Raw genomic sequence first — 19820 nt, 5'->3', positions numbered from 1 at the left:
TCCACATTGACGCCCTGGGGTTGAAGGGTCCCGAAGTGGATGATGGGGCATTCTTCCTCCAGGCGTCGGGTAGTGAGGGAGTGGTGATGGAGGAGGCACAGGACCTGCAGATCCTCAGCAAAGTGGGGAGGGGGGAGTTTAAATGTTCGGCCACGGGGCAGTGGAGTTGATTGGTGCGGGTGTCCTGGAGGTGTTCTCTAAAACGCTCTGCAAGAAGGTGTCCAGTCTTCCCACTGCAGAGGAGATCACATCGGGAGCAATGGATACAATAAATGACATTGGTGGATGTGCAGGTGAAACTTTGATGGATGTGGAAGGCTTCTTTGGGGCCTTGGATGGAGGTGAGGTGGGGGGGGGGGAAAAGAGGTGTGGGCGCAGGTTTTGCAATTCCTGTGGTGGTAGGGGAGTGTGACTTGTTAGGGGCGTGGACCTGACCAGGTAGTCACAGAGGGAACATCTTTGTGGAAAGCGGATAGGGGTGGGGAGGGAAATATATCTCTGGTGATAGGGTCCATTTGTAGGTGGTGAAAATGTTAGCAGATGATACGATTAATGCGGAGGTTGGTGGGGTGGAAGGTGAGGACCGGGGGAATTCTGTCCTTGTTGCGGTTGGAGGGGTGGGGTTCGAGGGCAGAGATGCGGGACATGGATGAGATGTGTTGGAGGGCATCTTCAACCACGTGGGAGGGGAAATTTCAGTCTTTAAAGAAAGAGGCCATCTGGTGTGTTCTGTGGTGAAACTGGTCCTCCTGGGAGTAGATGCGACAGAGGCGGAGGGATTGGGAATATGGGATAACATTTTTGTAGGAGGTAGGGTAGGAGGTAGGTAATCCAGGTAGCTGAAGGAGTCGGTGGATTTGTATAAAATGTCAGTGTTGAGTCAGTCCTCATGGATGGAGATGGAGAGGTCTAGGAAGGGAATGGAGGTGTCAGAGATAGTCCAGGTGAATTTAAGGTTAGGTTGGAACGTGTTTGTGAAATTGTGGGAGCACGAGGTGGCGCCGATGCAGTCATCAATGTAGCGGAGGAAGAGGTGGGAATGGTGCTGATGTAACTCTGGAAAATGGACTGTTCTATGTAACCGACAAAGAGACAGGCATAGCTGGGGCCCATCTCTAGCCCCAAAAGGAAAAGGAAGGATTAATGAATTCCAAATTCCAGTTGGAAGCTTGAGTTGGGAATCACGCAGGTTGAAGACAGTTGATGGAGGCTGTGCTGTGTTGGTCAACCTAAAAGGTGATGTTGGGGCTTCTTGACCCTACAATTTCCACCATTGCATAGATGACTGACTAATACCACAATGCAAAAACGTCCTCAAGAAGCACATTAGACGCACAAAGGTACCCATAAAGAGTCACTACCATCTCCTCCACACCGCAAAGATCCACAAAAAAGGGAGTTAGAGGGTTTTGTTCTTTATTAGATTAGATTACTTTACAGTGTGGAAACAGGCCCTTCGGGCCAACAAGTTCACACCGACCTGCCGAAGCGTAACCCACCCATACCCCTACATTTACCCCTTACCTAACACTACGGGCAATTTAGCATGGCCAATTCACCTGACCTGCACATCTTTGGACTGTGGGAGGAAACCGGAGCACCCGGAGGAAACCCACGCAGACACGGGGAGAACGTGCAAACTCCACACAGTCAGTCGCCTGAGACGGGAATTGAACCCGGGTCTCTGGCGCTGCAAGGCAGCAGTGCTAACCACTGTGCCACCGTGCCGCCCACTATCCTAGCCAAGAGGCAGATCTGGGCACTGAGAGATTAATTCAGAATGGCGACTCAGTATTAGACTGGAGTGATTTTATTTGGACACGCTGCACTCTTACCCATGTCTGTAACACAACCTCTTCAACTTCAACTCCGAGCAGTTCAGTTGGGCCAGTCCAATTAGGATCCCTGCTAAGGTACCCTGAAAATAGAAACATGGAGACAAGAATTTTGTGGACTTTGTGATCAGGCTGCATTAAACCCAAAGCCCATTTCAGAAGCTTTTGCCCAGGAGTGAGTTGGTTCCAGTGACTACAGCTACAGTTCACATTCCTCTGCCTCAGTGATCAGGGAATGCTGTACAAGGTGTTTGCTTCCAGCTTTATATTGATCAGAAGATTAAACTAAGCAAATAGCAAATTCAGGGTTAAACTGATATATTTTGGGAGGAACAATGAGGAAGGGTAACATAATAAAGAATACAGATCCAAATGGGGGCCAGGGGTCTGAGGTCTAAGAGCACAAATTGTTCAAGATGGCAGGGTAGGTTGCGATTGTGGTTAATGAGTCAAACAGGATCCTGGGCCTTATAAACAGAGAAAGATTGATAAAGGCACCCAAATTATGGTGAACGTTTATAAAACAGATTCAGCCTTGACTGAAGTATTATGTACAATTCTCTGCATCACACTTCAGGAAGGATGCGAAGGCATTAGCAAGTGTGCAGAACAGTTAACAAGAATGGTTCCTGAGAGAAGTAGCTTCACTTATATGGATAGAATGAAAAAGCTGGATATGTTCTCCTTAAAGAGAAGGCAGAGAAGAAATTTGACAAATGGGTTTAGCTAAATCATTCCCATTGGGAGAATTGAGAACCAGAATACTCTGATTTAAAGCAATTCTTAAAGGAACCAAAGGAAATTTCTTTTCATTCAATGAATAGTTAGGATCTGGAATACATTGCCTGACTATGGTTGAGGAAGATTTAATCTTAGGTTTCAAAAGATAATTTGCTAATTATCTGAACAGGAAATATTTTCCAGGCATATTGAGAAAAGACAAGGCAGTGACATTAACTGAGTTACATTTTTGCAGAGACTCTGCAGGGACATGATGGACTGAATGGCCTCCTTCTGTGCTCTAACCATTGTTCTAACTCATTCTTTCCCATGTGCAACCATTCACTTATTTAATCAGCTCAGTAGATTGCATCCCAAAGGGATTGAAGGTAGTGAATTTAAGCTCCATCTCAGGTGACACTCATCCCAATGCTGAGATAGTACGGTACCACTGAAGGTGCCATCCACTAAATGACACCAGGTGCAAGCTGCTTCCTCAGGTGGATATAAACTGCAGCATCTTGAAGAGGAGCAAGACAGTTCTCCCTAATTTCCCAGTCAATATTTATTTCCCAATAAACATCAGCAAAAACGGATGAACTGGTTATTTATCTGGGTGTGCAGGTCCACAGATCATTGAAGGTGGCAGCGCAGAAAGATAAGGGAGTGAAAAAGGCCTATGGCATGCTTGCCTTCATTTGAAAGTGCACTGAGTATAAGGATAGACACGTTATGCTGCAGCTCTGTAGAACTTTAGTTAGACCACACTTGGAATATTGTGTAGAGTTCTGGTCAGCACACTACCAGAAGGACGTGGATGCTTTGGGGAGGATACAGAAAAGGTTTACCAGGATGTTGTCTGCTATGGGGGATTTTAGCTAAGAAGAACTGTATTGTTGAAGAGGAGAGTGTGATACGGACTGGTAAGCTAGAGGAGATACTTGTTAGGAAGGAAGATGTGTTGGACATTTTGAGTAACTTGAGGATAGACAAGTCCCCCGGGCCTGACAGGATATATCCTAGGATTATGTGGGAAGCAAGAGAGGAAATTGCAGAGCCGTTGGCAATGATCTTTTCGTCTTCACCGTCAACAGGAGTGGTACCAGGGGACTGGAGAGTGGCGAATGTTGTGCGCCTGTTCAAAAAAGGGAATAGGGATAACCCCGGGAATTACAGTCCAGTTAGTCTTACTTTGGTGGTAGGCAAAGTAATGGAAAGGGTACTGAGGGATAGGATTTATGAGTATCTGGAAAGACACTGCTTGATTAGGGACAGCCAACACGGATTTGTGAAGGGTAGGTCTTGCCTTACAAGTCTTATTGAATTCTTTGAGGAGGTGACCAAACATGTGGATGAGGGTAGAGCAGTGGATGTAGTGTACATGGATTTTAGTAAGGCATTTGATAAAGTTCCCCATGGTAGGCTTATGCGGAAAGTCAGGAGGCATGGGATAGAGGGAAATTTGGCCAATTGGATAGAAAACCGGTCGAAGTCAGAGAGTGGTGGTAGATGGTAAATATTCAGCCTGGAGCCCAGTTACAAGTGGAGTTCCGCAGGGATCAGTTCTGGGTGCTCTGCTGTTTGTAATTTTTATTAATGACTTGGAAGAGGGAGTTGAAGGGTGGGTCAGTAAATTTGCAGATGATACGAAGATTGGTGGAGTTGTGGATAGTGAGGAGGACTCTTGTCGGCTGCAAAGGGACTTAGATATGATGCAGAGCTGGGCTGAGGAGTGACAGATGGAGTTCAACCCTGTCAAGTGTGAGGTTGTCCATTTTGGAAGGACAAATAAGAATGCGGAATACAGGGTTAACGGTAGGGTTCTTAGTAAGGTGGAGGAGCAGAGGGATCTTGGGGTCTATGTTCATATATCTTTGAAAGTTGCCACTCAGGTGGATAGAGCTTGTAAGAAGGCCTATGGTGTGTTAGCGTTCATTAGCAGAGGGATTGAATTCAAGAGTCGTGAAGTGATGTTACAGCTGTACAGGACCTTGGTTAGGCCACATTTGGAGTACTGTGTGCAGTTCTGGTCGCCTCACTTTAGGAAGGATGTGGAAGCTTTGGAGAGGGTGCAGAGAAGATTTACCAGGATGTTGCCTGGAATGGAGAATAGGTTGTACGAGGCTAGGTTGAGAGTGCTAGGCCTTTTCTCATTGGAACGGAGAAGGATGAGGGGTGACTTGATAGAGGTGTATAAGATGATCAGGGGAATAGATAGAGTCGACAATCAGAAACTTTTTCCCCGGGTACAACAGAGTGTTACAAGGGGACATAAATTTAAGGTGAAGGGTGCAAGGTATAGGGGAGATGTCAGGGGTAGGTTCTTTACCCAGAGAGTGTTGGGGGCATAGAATGCGCTGCCTGTGGGAGTGGCAGAGTCAGAATCATTGGCGAACTTTAAGTGGCAATTGCATAGGTACATGGATGGGTGCTTAAGCTAGGACAAATGTTCGGCACAACACCGTGGGCCGAAGGGCCTGTTCTGTGCTGTATTGTTCTATGTTCTAAGAAACGTTAGCTAGACTGGATTTGCTGAGGGGCGACCTGATAGAAGTTTATAAGATAGTAAATGGCATGGAAAGAGTGGAAAGGGTGAAAGGGTCAATTACTAGAGGACAGGTTCAAGCTGTGGCTGGGGGAGGGTGGGGGTGCGGAGTTTAAAGGGATGTTTTTCACACAAAGAGTGGTGCGTGCCTGGAGTGCACTGCCAGAGGTGGCGGTGGAGGCAGGCACAACAGTAGCATTCAAGAAGCACCTGGACAAATACATATGAATAGGAAGGGAATAGTGAAGATAGTTTTAGCATGGAAGGGTAAAATATGTTGGTGCAGGCTTGGAGGGCTGAAGGGCCTGTTCCTGTGCTGTATTGTTCTTTGTTCTTACCTCACTGTAGTTTGTAGTGGATCTTCCTGTGCGCAAATTGACTAGATTGGGACATCATATTTTTCAAAGATAATTCACTGACTGATAAGTGCTTTACAATATCTCTATCATGGAAGGTGCTAAAATGGATACTGTTTAGTCCGTCAAGTCTGCTCTGCCATTCAATGAAATGAAAGTTGATCTATATCACAGGAGTGTTCTCGCACAGGAGGAGATCATTCCACCCATCATGCCTGCACTGCCTTACTAAATAACAATTATCAAGGGCAAATCTCCTGCATTCTCCCTATAACTTTCTAATACATGACATCTTTTGCCCACCGACACAGAAAAGGATGGAAAATTGTTGGGGAAGGCTGTGGTCTCTGTTTGCTCTTGGGAGCAAAGGGATCGGAATTGTCACCTGCAGCTACTGTGGTGGTGACATCAGATCTCGAATTGTAGATACATTTCCCTGCTGAATAATACAAATTAGAAACACTTAATAATCTCAAATGCAATGGATGAGACTGAACTACTCTTGTTCCACATCTGTTCAACAAATGAATTTTGCCAGACAAACAGCACAAACTAGACATTAGTCCCTAAATTCTCTCAACTTACTTGATCCATGGACATGTGCTTGCCATGGTAATCCAGTCGGATTGGCACTTCTGATGTGAAGCGAAATTCCCTGAAATGAAAATGAAATTCACTGTCAGTGAATATGGTTCAAGCCTTTGAAAATAAACAGCCAAGTTTCATACTCAATTTCAGTTAATAAGAGTAAGGGGTGATTTGGTTGAAACACACGAGATCCTGAGGAGTCTTGACAAGGTAAATGTCGGAAGGAAATTTCCTCTTTGGGAGAATTTACAATTAGAGGCCATTGTTCAGGGGTCATCCATTTAATAGAGATGAGGAGAAAGTCTTTCTCTCAGATATCATGAGTCTTTGGAACTCTCTTCTCTGAAGGTGATGGAAGTAGAGTCCTTGAATATTTTAAAGCAGGTAGATTCTTGTTAAGCAAAGGAGTGAAAGGTTATCAGGGGTAGGTGTGAATGTTATTTTGAAGTTACAATCAGATCAGTCACCATCTTATTGAATGGCAGAGCAGGCTCAAGGGGCTAAATGGTCTAGTCCTGCTCTGGATGTGTATGCCTCAAAAGCCAGTAGGTTAACAGAGACACACTGTCTCTCACACACAAGCATGCAAACAATCAAGTATGATGCCTAAAATGTATCTCTTCACAGGGCTGTTTAATTGAAAGACAAGCACAGAACTAGAATGGCACTATTAAAGACTACTAGCAGATCATCCTTAGAATTTTCTTCCAAAGAGCCCAAGTACAAAACTAGAAGACAAAGGAGCGGATGTATGCTATTAGGCCGAGTGAGTCTGCTTCACCATTCAATGAGCTTCTGGCTGATCCAAAATCCTCAACTCCACTTTCCTGTCTTTTCCCAAACCTCTTGATTCCCTTAATGATTAAGGATCTGTCTTTCTCATCTGTGAATGTCTTTAATGACCCATTCTTGACAGCTCTTGCAATAAAGAATTCAACAAATTCACTACACTCCGAGGGAAGAAATTACTCTCATCTTTGTTTTAAATGCACAACTCTTTATTTCAGAACTATACCCTCTGGTCCCAGATTCTCCCACAAGGAAAAAGCAACTTCTCAGCACTTACAAGATTCTTACGGGATTTGACAAGGTATGTTTCAATAAGGTCCCCCTATTTTTCCAAACTTCAGTCAGTACAGGCCCAATACTCAACCTTTCCTCATTAGACAAACTCTCTATACCCAATATCAACCAAATGAACCTTCTCGAGATTGCCTCCAATGCCAGTATGTCTTTTCTTAGATAACAGGCACAAACCGTTCACAGTATTCCAGCTGTGGTCTGACTAGTTCCTTACATAGTTAGCAAGACTTCCCTTTTTTTATACCCCATTCCTTTTAAGGCCAACATTCCATTTGCCTTCCTTTTAAATCGTTGAATTTGGATGCTACTTTTTGTAATTCATGGACGAGGACTCCCAAATGCCTCTGTGCTGTAGCTTTCTGAAATCTTTCTCTACTTAAACAATATCAGCTCCTCTATTTTTTCTGCATTATCTCACATTTCATCATATTATATTTAATCCTCCAAGTTTTTGCTCACTCACCTTAACCTATTTAAATCCTCTGCAAACTCACTCTGTTATCCTCACTACCTGCCTTCAAACCTATTTTTCCGTCATCTTCAAACTTGGCAACAGTACATTAATGTTTCTCATCCAGATCATTGACATCCATTGTAAGCAACTGTGGCCCAAGCACCAATCTCTGTGGGGCTCCCCTAGCTATAGGTTGCCATCCTGAAAATGCTCGTCTTTCTCAAACTGTCTTCCATTAGTCATCCTTTTGAATTATTTCTTGTACGCAGAGCCTCAATATGATCTTTCTAGAATGCTGATCAGAATTACAAGATGGAGCATCTAAGCAAGATTCTGTACAAGTCTAACATAAGGTCTCTGCTTTATAATTCTCTTTCTCTAGAAATGAGTGAGCATGGCCAGGTTAATGAACACAGCAGGACAGGTGGTCTGAAATGTAATTATTTTAATGTAAGGAATACAACAACTAAGGCAAATGAGGTTAGAGCCTGGATTTGTGATAAACTGTGTGAAGGCTAATTACAACGATTTAGGCAGGATTTGGAGAGATTAGATTAAGGGCAGATGTTTGAGGTGTTTAAATCCACATCTGACGTGGGAATCTTTTAAAGGCCAGTTTATTCGAGTTCAGGACTGGCATGTTCCTGTGAGGATGAAAGAAGAGGATGGTAAGATTCAGTAACTGAAATCAAACAACGCTCTCCAATTGTATAAAGGAAGCAGAAAAGAAGCTAAACAAGAAAGGAGGGGGGTTAGGATGGCCAGGAAATGTCCTTGCCAAGTATGATATTATATACATATGTTAGGAGCAACAGGTTGGCTCCTAACAAAGAAGGAAATTTACACATGGAACCAGAAGAAATGGGCAAAGTTCTTAATGAATACTTTACATTCACCAAGGAGGAGGACATGGATGATGGTAAGATTAGGGAGGGATATGTTGATATTCCATTGCATGTCAATATTATGGAGATGGTGGTGTTAGATGTCTTGAAAATCCTTAAAGTTTTAAAGACCCCAGGGCCTATTGGGATCTATTGCAGGAGGCTAAAGGAGGCAAAGGAGGAGATTGACAGAGATTTCTGTATCCCCTTTAGCCGGCGAGGTCCAGAAGACTGGAGAATAGCCCTTGTTGTTCCTTTGTTTCAGGACAACAACAGGGATAATCCAGGAAATTATAGGCCGGTGAGCCTTACGTGAATGGTAGAGAAGTTACTGGAGAAGATTCTTAGGAACAAGATTGACTCGCACTTGGAGAAGAATGGATGTATTAGGGATCGTCAGCATGGCCTCTTACGGGGGAGGCCTTGCATCACAGGCCTGGTTGAATATTTTGAGGAAGTATCAATGATTGATGAGGACAGTAATGTCATCAGGGATGTAGTCCACATGGACTTGATTACAGCATTTGACAAGATCCCTCATGGTCAGCTGATCCAGAAGATTAAGTCACATGGGATCAATGGTGATTTGGCAATTGACTTGATCATAGAAGACAGAGAGTAGTTGTGAAGGGGTGTTTTTCTGACTGGGTGTCTGTGACCAGTGGTGTTCCACAAGGATCAGTGCTGGGACCTCTGTTCTTTGTTATATATATTAGTCTGATTAGTAAGTCTGCAGATGACAAAAGTTGGAGTTGTGGATGGCTATGAAAGGATACAGCAGGATATGGACAAGTTAGAACGTTGGGTGAAGACATGGCAGTTAAATGCAAGAGGAATGTATTCAGTAAATTACAGGACCCTTGGGAGTATTGATACACAGAGGAATCTTGGGGGGTAAGTTAATAGCTCCCTAAAAGTGACAACAAGAGAGGATAAGGTGATAAACAAGGCATACAGGACGCTTGTCTTCATTAGTCAGGGCACTAAGTATAGAAGTGTGCAGGACATGTTGCAGCTGTATAAGACTTGAGTTAGCTTGGAGTACTGTGTGCATTTCTGGTCATCACACTGCAGGAAAGATGCAGAAGCTTTGGAGAGCATGCAAAAGAGGTTTACCAGGATATTGCCTGAACTGGAGTGTATTAGTTATAAGGAGAGGTTGGACAAACATGGATTGTTTTCATGAGAGTGTCAGAGGCTGAAGGCGACTAGATAGAAGTATATAAAATTGTGACAGATGGGACAGATAGTCAGAGAGTTTCTCCTAGGGTGGAAACGTCAAATACTAAGGGGCTTAGGTTTAAGCTGCGAGGGATGTGTGAGGTAAGAATTTTTACACAGAGGGAGGCAGATGCCAGGAATGTGCTGCCAGATGACGCGGTAGAAACACAGACAACAGCAATGTTTAAGAGACACTTCGGCAGACACATGAACAGGCAGGGAATAGAGGGATACAGACCAAGTACAGGCAGGCAGATGGGATTAGTTTACAATGGCATTATGGTTGCCACAGAGCAGGATGAACCCAAGGGCCTGTTCCTGTACAATTTTATGTTCTATTGCTTGGCTTGATTTCTCTTACAGCTTAGTACTAAAACAATAAGAGAATGAGGAAGGCTTACCGGAAGAAGATTGGCTGATCCCTGAATGGCACTGAGACAGCCTCTGGCTCGCTGACTGGCACCCTGCTAGCAGCAGTTAAAGGATCCGGCCTGTGTTTGCTGTGACCCGGCAGAGTAATAATGGGGCCATGGTCTGCAGCAGTGGTTCCATTTTTGGAAAGGCTGCTGCTGGTGTCAGTTCCAGGAGTTTTTCTCACTGGGGACAAGAGATGCAGTTCATGTAATAATAGTTACACAGGCTGCTTTCCCAATATCTCAACTACATGAATCTCAAATAATATCCCGAAGCTGCATGGTGATAAAATGAGAGGGCAGCCAAGAAAATATGGACATAGATCTATTCCCACCAGATGCTTTGTTTTTGCCTCTTGGTCTGTCCAATACTCAGCAATCTGAAGCAGGAAGCCAGTCAGATTTACTTGCACTAACACCCTCCCCTCGCCACCAACCTTTGCACCATCTTCAGCTCATTTTCTGGCTGTGCTAAGCTTAAAAGAATCACACAGAAGCCTTTTAAAAAAACAAATTCTCAGGATGATGGCAGGAATAGTAAGGTCAGCATTCAATGCTCATTCCTCATTAACTCAACTTGGTGGTTTCCTTCAGAGGGCAGTTAAGAGTGAACCACATTGGTGCAGGGACCAAAGTCAGTTATGGTCCTAGTCTGGGTAAGTACAACAAATCCCTTTTCCTAAAGGACATAAATAAACAACTGCATTTTACAACAATCTAAAAGCTCCTAGCAAGATAAAAGTTTAAGAAAGTGAATTAAAATTAAGATGAGATCTGAATTTCCATTCTCTGGATTTGAAATCCAGGCATCAGCGCAACTCTCTGAGGTGTATGTAAGGCAAGGAACATGCATTCATGAAGCAGCTACAGCCTTGAGTGGTGCTTCATATTATGAAAATGGAGGACAAGCAGTTGTACGAGCAGAATTAGTGGAACAACAGAAAGAACAGGTAGGTTTAGGGAGCATTCTGGATTAGTGGTGCTGGAAGAGCACAGCAGTTCAGGCAGCATCCAAGGAGCTTCGAAATCGACCTTTCGGGCAAAAGCCCAGAGCAGACTCAGTGGAGGGAGAAGGGTGTGGAGTGGCCTCCAGGGAAACAGTTCCAAAGAATTCTGAAGGCCCTGAAACTGAACGTGGAGCAGAATGGGTGGGGTTAGGCCTCAGTTGAGAGAGTTAAGATCACAGGCAAGTCCTTGAAGCAGGGTGAGGATGTTGAATTGAACGAGTTGGAGAAAGGGATTCAGTGAAAGGTTTTAATGGGCGCTTACTGTACATCCTATATTACAATGGCAAATACATTCAAAACACTTCATTAAGTTTAAAGCAGCTTTAGGACATCTGACATACAAGTTTTTTTCCCTCTCCTCCACCCCATTTTCATTCCTGACAGCTGTGTTTAGGAACTCTGACTCTAATCCAACTGCCAGATATTGATACTCACCCTCTTGTATAGGATCTGGAGGAATTAACAGCTCTACCTCGGTAGCCAGGCTGGTAAAATAGTCCTTCAAGAAAAACAGTGCATCCTAAATGTAGAAAGAGGGAAATCAAAAATCCATCAGAGTGCCTACAAAACAGAAATCAGGAGGATCAAAAAAGAATTCTGCGTGTATTTCAGAAAGAAAACCTCAGATTTGTTTCACAAACAATTTTCTTTCACAACTACAAAGGTCAGGGTGACACCAGGTCAATATGACTTTACCAAAATAATTTATTCCAAGGGCACTGATCCTTACTGGGATTTTGAGTCTCACAGCACAAACCCTCACTGATAATGTGGGATTTACAGGCACTGCTTTATTAGAGGATGGTCCAATAGGGAATGAACTTAGTTTGGTTCTGACTGCCAGAGATCTGATTTCCTTCCAATACTTAACCACTTGGACATTGGAGGGAAGCTCAAACATATTTCGAGTCTGTTAGCATCATTGTGGGCAAGAACTGGCGGACATCCCGATCCATAATCCTACACACAACTGTTGTGTATGGACTGGCCATTCAGAGTCAAGCTGGTGAACTCAGGGACTTTATATTGGTTCAGGAAAACCTTCCTGATAGTTCAGTTCAGAATGAACTCAGATATGATTTGGTGGAAAGGACAGGATTAGGGCACAGGCATGTCTCCCCTCCCATTTTTACTAACCTGATCGATGTTTAATCGAAGGGGCATTAGTGTGATGCGTAAACAGCACTCACGAGGCATCTGAGTGGAATCTGGACTCACGTGTAATGCCTTAATAGTTAGCTGAAGAAGAGATAGTGAAAGGTTACTATCATTCTTTAAATTACAAAGGCAATACTATGTGCATAAACATCGCTTACATTCTCTCAGTGTAGAAGACTGAAAGATCTTCTAATTAAGGTACACAAAATGTTAAAAAGGATTCAAACAGGACTACTGTTTCAGAAACAGAGTTCAAATACCATCATGGCAATTGAAGGAATTTAAATTCAATTAATAAATCAATCCAGAATTCATTGTGATCATAAATTAACAGATTGTCATTAAAAACTCATCAGTTCACTAACATGCCTAAGGGACGAAAATCTGCTGGCCTTACTGGCCTTACATGTGACTCCAGTCCCACAGCAATACGGCTGATTCTCAAACAACCTCAGAAATGTCTCAATGAGTACTGAGTTCTAGGCTGCTCCCTCACACCAGCTCAGTGGCAATTAAGGATGGGCAACAAGTCCGGGCCATATCAGTGACATTCGCGTACCAAGAAGGAATTATTTTTTAAAAATCAGGCACCTGTTTTTGCTAAAGCGCTGGAGGCTGAGGCGCCACCTGATAGAAGTACATAAAATTATAAGCAGCACAGTAAGGAGAATAGGCAGTGTCTTTTTCCCAGGGGGTTAATGTCAAATACTAGAGGTCATAGGTTTAAGGTGAGAGGGGAAATTTTAAAGGAGGTGTGAGAGGAAATTTACTTTTTACATAGGTGTATAGAATCCACTGCTAGCGGAGGTAGTAGAAGCAGATACGAAAGCAACATTTAAGAGCATTTAAACTGACATATGAACAGGAGTGAATAGAAGATAATAGACCACCGCAGGCAGGTGGGATTAGTTCAGAATGATAGTAAGCACAGAAATGGTGGGCCGAAAGCCCTGTTCCTGTGCTCTACTGTTCTTTTCTTTATTCACTCGTGAGACATGGGACGTGTGAGTCACTGGCTGGTCAGCATTTTATTGCCCATCCCTAGATGCCCTTGAAAGTGTAGTGAGCTGCCTTCTTGAACCGTTGCAGTCCATATGTTCACCTTCCAAAAGATCGCTGTTTCCACACAAAGGGTAACAGAAATCAAGAACGCTCTCTTTCAAAAGACTGTGAATGCTATGGGTCATTTGGAGCTTTCAAGACTACGTAGGACAGATTGATGTAATAAAATTATTATATAATTGATTCCTGGGATGGCAGGACTGACATATGAAGAGAGATTGAGTTTGTTACAACTGTATTCACTGGAATTTAGAAGAATGAAGAGGGATCTCATAGAAACCAAAGAATTCTAACAAGACTAGATAGGTTAGATGCAGCAAGGGGAGTCCAGAACCAGAGGTTATAGTTTAAGGGTAAGGAATTTAGGACTAAGATGAGGAGAAATTTCTTCATTCTGTGAGTGGAGAGTCTATGGAATTCTCTACCAGAGAAAGTGGTTGTAGAAAGTGTGTTTTCAGGAGGGAGTTAAATATGGGGGAGGCTGAGATTACAGAACTGGGCTTGATGATCAGCTATGATCACATTGAATGGTGGAGTAGGCTTGAGGAACAGAATGGCCTATTCCTACTCCTGTCTATACTTCAGTGTTAAAAGTTTCAAAGAATCAGAGAAAAGCTGATTAAATGGAGTTGATCTCATTGTAGAACACAGTAGGTTTGAGGAACTGAATGAATTTCCTTTTATTCTAAGTGCTATTATGTCCTCAGAAATGTCTCAACAAGTACTCGATTCTGGGCTGTTCTTCACACCAGTTCTGGAGGTCCACTGATCATTTATGCAATGCAGGTATCCTCTTTTAAAATTCTGGTTGAGGGGGTACAAGCCCTTCAGGGACTGACTCCCCTCCCGTCAAATCTCTGGTTAAAGCTGGAATATATTCCACATAGTTAGATATTTCTGCACCTTCACTCACAGTTACTTTGTTCATCCATGAGTGACCGAAGGATCTCAGAGTGGAGAGTGTGGTGTTGGAAAAGCACAGCAGGCCAGTCAGCATCCGAGGAGCAGGAGAATCGACTTTTCGGGCAAGAGCCCTTCATCAGGAATGAGGCTGGGAGCCAAGGGGGTGGAGAGATAAATGGCAGGAGGGTGGGGCTGGGGAAACTCATCTCCATATACCTTGATACTGTTCTATTCCTCCCTCCCCGGTCCAGGAGCTCCCCACATACATTCGGGACACCACCCACATCCTCCACCTCCTCTAAGACTTTTGTTTCCCCAGCCCCCAACGCCTCATCTTCATCATGAACAAGCAGTCTCTATACACCTCTATCCACCATGACGATGGCCTCTAAGCACTCAAGTTTCTTCCTCTCCCGACATCCCCACCAGCACCCCTCCACTGATACTCTCATTCATTTGGCTGAACTGGTCTTTACCCTCAATAATTTCTCCTTTGAATCTTCCCATTTCCTCCAGACGAAAGGTGTAGCCATGGGCACCCGCATGGGCTCCAGCTATGCCTGTCTCTTTGTCGGTTATGTAGAACAGTCCATCGTCCACAGTCACACCAACACCATTCCCCACCTCTTTCTCTGCTACACTGATGACTGTATCGGCATCACCTTGTGCTCCCACGGGGAGGTTGAACAGTTCATCAAATTCACCAACATATTCCACCCCAACCTTAAGTTCATCTGGACCATCTCAGATGCCTCTCCCCCCTTCTGGGACCTCTCCCTCTCCATCAACGGTGACCGACTCAACACGGACATCTTCTACAAACCCACCAACTCCCACAGCTACCTAGACTACACCTCCTCCCACCCTGCCTCCTGTAAAAATGCTATCCCTTAATCCCAATTCCTCCACCTCATCTGGTCCCAGGAGGACCGTTCCACCTCAGAACAAACCAAATGGCCTCCATCTTTAAAGACCACAATTTCCCCTCCCACGTGGTCGATGATGCCCTCCAGCACATCGCATTCACTTCCCGCACCTCTGCCCTCGAAACCCCACTCCTCGAAATGCAACAAGGACAGAATCCCCCCTTGATCCTCATCTTCCACTCCACCAACCTCCGTACACATCACATCATTCTCCACCATTTCCGCCACCGACAAATGGACCCCGATTTCCCTCCCACCCCTATCCGCTTTCCATAAAGACCGCTCCCTCCACGACTCTGTCAGGTCCACACTGCCCACCAACCCTCCATCCCCACCCGGCACCTTCCACTGCCTCGGCAGGAATTGCAAAACCTGCGCCCACACCTCCCCCCTCACCTCCGACCAAGGCCCCAAAGGAGACTTCCACATCCAGCAGAGTTTTATCTGCACTTCCACGTGTCACTTGCATATCTGTTGCTCCCGATGCGGTCTCATCTACATTGGGGAGACAGGCAGAGTGCTTCAGAGAACATCTCCGGGACACCTGCATCAACCAACCGCACTGCCCCGTGGCTGAACACTTCAACTCTCCCTCCCACTCCACCAAAGACATGCAGGTCCTGGGCCTCCTCCATTGCCACACTCTAACCACCCGACATCTGGAGGAAAAACGCCTCATCTTCCGCTTTGGGACTCCCCTACCTCATAGAACATAGAACATTACAGCACAGTATAGGCCCTTCGGCCCTCGATGTTGCACCTCCCTGTCATACTAATCTGAAGCCCATCCCATCTACACTATTCCATGTACGTCCATTTGCCTGTCCAATGATGACTTAAATGCACTTAAACTCGGCGAATCTACTACCGATGCAGGCAAAGCATTCCATACCCTTACTACTCTCTGAGTAAAGAAGCTACCTCTGACATCTGTCTTATACCTATCTCCCCTCACTTTAAAGTTGTGTCCCCTCGTGTTTGCCGTTCCCATACTTGGAAAAAGGCTCTCCCTGTCCACCATATCTAACCCTCTGATTATCTTATATGTCTCTATTAAGTCACCTCTCAACCTTCTTCTCTCTAACGAGAACAGCCTCAAGTCCCTCAGCCTTTCCTCGTAAGACATTCCTTCCATACCAGGCAACATCCTCGTAAATCTCCTCTGCACCCTTTCCAAAGCTTCCACATCCTTCTTATAATGCGGTGACCAGAACTGTACACAATCCTCCAAGTGTGGCCGTGCCAGAGCTTTGTACAGCTGCAGCATAACCTCCTGGTTCCGGAACTTAATCCCTCTATTAATAAAGGCCAAAACACTGTATGCCTTCTTAACAACTCTGTCAATGTGGGTGGCAACTTTCAGGGATCTGTGTACATGGACACTGAGATCTCTCTGCTCATCTGCACTCCCAAGAATCTTACCATTAGCCCAGTACTTTGCATTCCGATTCCTCATGGCATCAATGGGGATTTCATCAGATTCCTCATTTCCCCTCCCCTCCACCTTATCCCACTTCCAACCTTGCAATGTGGCACTACCCTCTTGACCTGTCCATCTTCCATCCCACCTATCCGCTACACCCACCTCTCTCACCTATCACCATTACCCCCACCTCCATCCACCTATCGCACTCTCAGCTAACTTGCCCCCCACTTCACCCCCCCCTTCCCATTTATCTCTCCAATCCCTCGGCTCACAAGCCTCATTCCTGATGAAAGGCTCTTGCCCGAAATGTCGAGTCTCCTGCTCTTCGGATGCTGCCTGACCTGCTGTGCTTTGTTAGCACCACACTTTCGGCTCTGATCTCCAGCATCTGCAGTCCTCAATTTCTCCTCAAGGATATCAGAATCAACTTTGCTCCTGCTCACACCTCACTGGGTTTACTGTCTGCTAGTCAGGCAGCATGAAAACCAATTCTACAACATTAAATGCTGGCTAGCCAGCAATGACCATATTCCATAAATAATAAATAAAAAAAACAATTGTTGTCTTGTTTGTGATTTGCGAACAGAATGCAGATCTAATACCAGAACCCATTTCATCCCAAAATGAGCAGAAATAGCAAGTCATGTAACCAGTGGAATGTAGGAACAAGAAAAGGTTCCTTGAGCCTCTTCTGTCACTCAATGAGATGATGACTGATCTGTATCTCAGTTCCACTGACTTGCTTTGGTGGTACCAACCAAAAGTCTATAATCTCAGTTTTGAAATTTTCAACTGATCCTCACCAATTTGACACAGCACTTCAGATTTCAACTATAGTCTTTGTTGAGCAGAGTTTCCTGCCCCTACTTTTGAGCCACCTGCTCAAGACTCTTGCAATACATCTGAACAGGTTGATCAAAAATATTTATGCAGGCAGGTGGCTATACATCAGATAATCACTTGAGCACAAATTAAGAGAAACTTCGGCCCATTGAATCTGCTCTACCCACAAATTCTTTTAACACCTCAATTATATCAGACTTAATCTTTAACCTCAAGGGAATACAAGTCTAGTCTTTGAAAGCAACCTTAATAAGTTAACTCTTTCAGCCTCAGTATTATTCTGGTGAAACTGCACTGTACTCCCTCCGAGGCTTAACTGCTTTGGACAACATTGACAGATACAATTTTCAGTGCACCCATTCCTTGAGCTCCATTTAGAATTCTTCCAACCAACACCAAGAGGTTAGGTAGATGGGCTGCTGAAGTGTTCAAAGGACACCTCACCCAGTGGCTTTTTAATTGAGTTTCCTCCTTCCAAACCTGGACCTCACCATATTAGAATGAGCCTTTCTTGGGAATTCTTTGCTCGAATACAAGTAGAGGAATTTGTTCATCTGGGATGTGGCAAGACGGTCTCTGATCTCAAGATCTTGAACGATGAAGACTTGTCGTGAAATGGGACGCTCTGCTGAACTTGGATCTTCATGAAAATCTGTCTGAGGGTACACTTCGTGCTGAAATTTCACCTTTTAAAACAAAACATTGACATCAAATAGTGAACTGATTTCAAACTAAACTGAAAGGTCATTTATTTGGAAGGATTGCTACTGAACTAAAATCAAGCAAAACATTTATTTAAATAGTCGCACAGGTTGCAAAGGTGGAGTGATGGATAAAATACTGGCATTTTCATGGATTGGGAAATTGGTGAGATATCATTAAAGCTTTGTAATTAGGTTGAAAACACCCATGGTGTCTTTTTCAGACTTGAAATTCAACATACGCAATTGATGCAGAACAGCAATGAACAAATCAACAGTTCAAACAGTATAATACAAGTCAGGGAAACCATTAAACTTTTGAGTTTAATGAGACCCAACTTCAGCAAGGTGCCCAGTTTTGATCAATCCTATGCGATGATGTTGCTCCTTTAACAAGGTATGCTGTCTGAGGCTTTTTTTTCCCAGAGATCGTAAAAGCAGCGATTCCAAAAGGTCTAGGTTTAAAGGGTTTTAGGACCAATTTGATTATAGCTAACAGATACTGCCTCAGACAAAAAGGCTTTCAAGTTTTTAAAAAAACACTTGTACTATGAAAGGGGAGTGGCCAGTTCTCCCAGTCTTGCTTTTCTTTGGTTTGGTTTGGTTTGGTTTGAGCAGTCTGGCTGTTCACTGAAAGCAGTCAAGCAGCGAGAGGCTGCTGGTGCAAGAAACAGCTACATGGAAGGTGGTGTTCCAGGCTACATCTCTCTCTCTCTCTGCTACCCCCGCTCCCCCCCCCATCCCATGAGAATCTGTGTTAGAATTTTTTTTTTGCAATGGGGTGCTTATGGGGATTGTTGCAATTATTTGGAACAGCATCATTAAATTGGGATAATCTGCTGGGTTTTCAGACAGGTTAAGTCATTCTGTATTCTGTTCTCGTTTGTTTGTGTTTCATTCTGTAATCTTGCAAATATATTCTGTTTTGTTTGAAACTAAGTTGTTGGCCCAGCTGCATCCCTCCTGGAATATCCACTTTACACCGGCTTAAAGCAACTAGCAAAGTTAGGGTCTGGGCTACTCTCTTGAAATATTTTGAGGGGGTCTGGCCTGGTCCATAACACCCACCTGAAACCTATGATCAGTTCCAGTCACTGAGACACAAGGGTGATATTAAAGTAACAGAGGCAGAACAGAGAAGCAGCATGACTGACAGGGTCAGGGTCTGAGACTTGAGGAACCACTTGGAGAAACTTTTCTGTTTGAAAGTAAGGTGCCGTAGATTCTTAGAAGAATGGGAACAGTAAATCCAGAATATTATCTTAAATGTCAAGAACAGGGCAAAGAAGTATTGCAAACAAGTAAAATATAACTTTAGGCCTGACATCGAGAGAATGCTTATCAATAGAGCGACCAATATATAGAATGAACTCCAGATAAATGCTGCCAAGTTTGGCTCAGTGGTAGCAGCCAGTCTCTCAGTCAGGATGAAGATTGTGGATTCAAAGACTTCTCCAGAGATTTGAGCAAACAAATTCAGATTGGTACTGTTATTGCAATTCTGACGGAGTGCTGTACTTCCAGAGGAACCCCATCTTTCAGATGAGGTATTAAAATGAGGGCCATATCTGCTATCTCAGGAGAATGTAAAAGGTACCATGGTCACTATTGGAAGGACAGGTAGGTTACCCCCAGTCTGAACCACTATTTATCCCTCACACAACATCACACTGGGACCTGTTGTGGAAGCTTCCT

The 19820-nt window shown here is 44.2% G+C and overlaps 1 protein-coding gene across 3 annotated transcripts in view; it reads right to left on the bottom strand.

Annotated features, from left to right (window-relative positions):
* atg2b (autophagy related 2B) overlaps positions 1–19820 on the bottom strand; it is a 115500-nt gene that overhangs the window by 13256 nt on the left and 82424 nt on the right. For all 3 annotated transcript variants that reach the window (XM_043696875.2, XM_043696877.2, XM_043696876.2), the window contains exons 33-38: positions 17916–18110; positions 12244–12345; positions 11542–11626; positions 10088–10283; positions 6042–6111; positions 1836–1918 (exon numbers count right to left, since the gene is read on the bottom strand). In XM_043696875.2, the coding sequence (XP_043552810.2) occupies positions 1836–1918; positions 6042–6111; positions 10088–10283; positions 11542–11626; positions 12244–12345; positions 17916–18110 (731 nt within the window). The remainder of the gene's footprint in view (positions 1–1835; positions 1919–6041; positions 6112–10087; positions 10284–11541; positions 11627–12243; positions 12346–17915; positions 18111–19820) is intronic.

The sequence above is a fragment of the Chiloscyllium plagiosum genome, unplaced genomic scaffold (assembly GCF_037043375.1).
Source record: "Chiloscyllium plagiosum isolate Xiang-an unplaced genomic scaffold, Cpla_swu_hap1 HiC_scaffold_8, whole genome shotgun sequence".
NCBI lineage: Eukaryota > Metazoa > Chordata > Chondrichthyes > Orectolobiformes > Hemiscylliidae > Chiloscyllium > Chiloscyllium plagiosum.
Note: the sequence above shows the minus strand (reverse complement) of the source record. Positions and strands in the feature narration are given on the sequence as shown.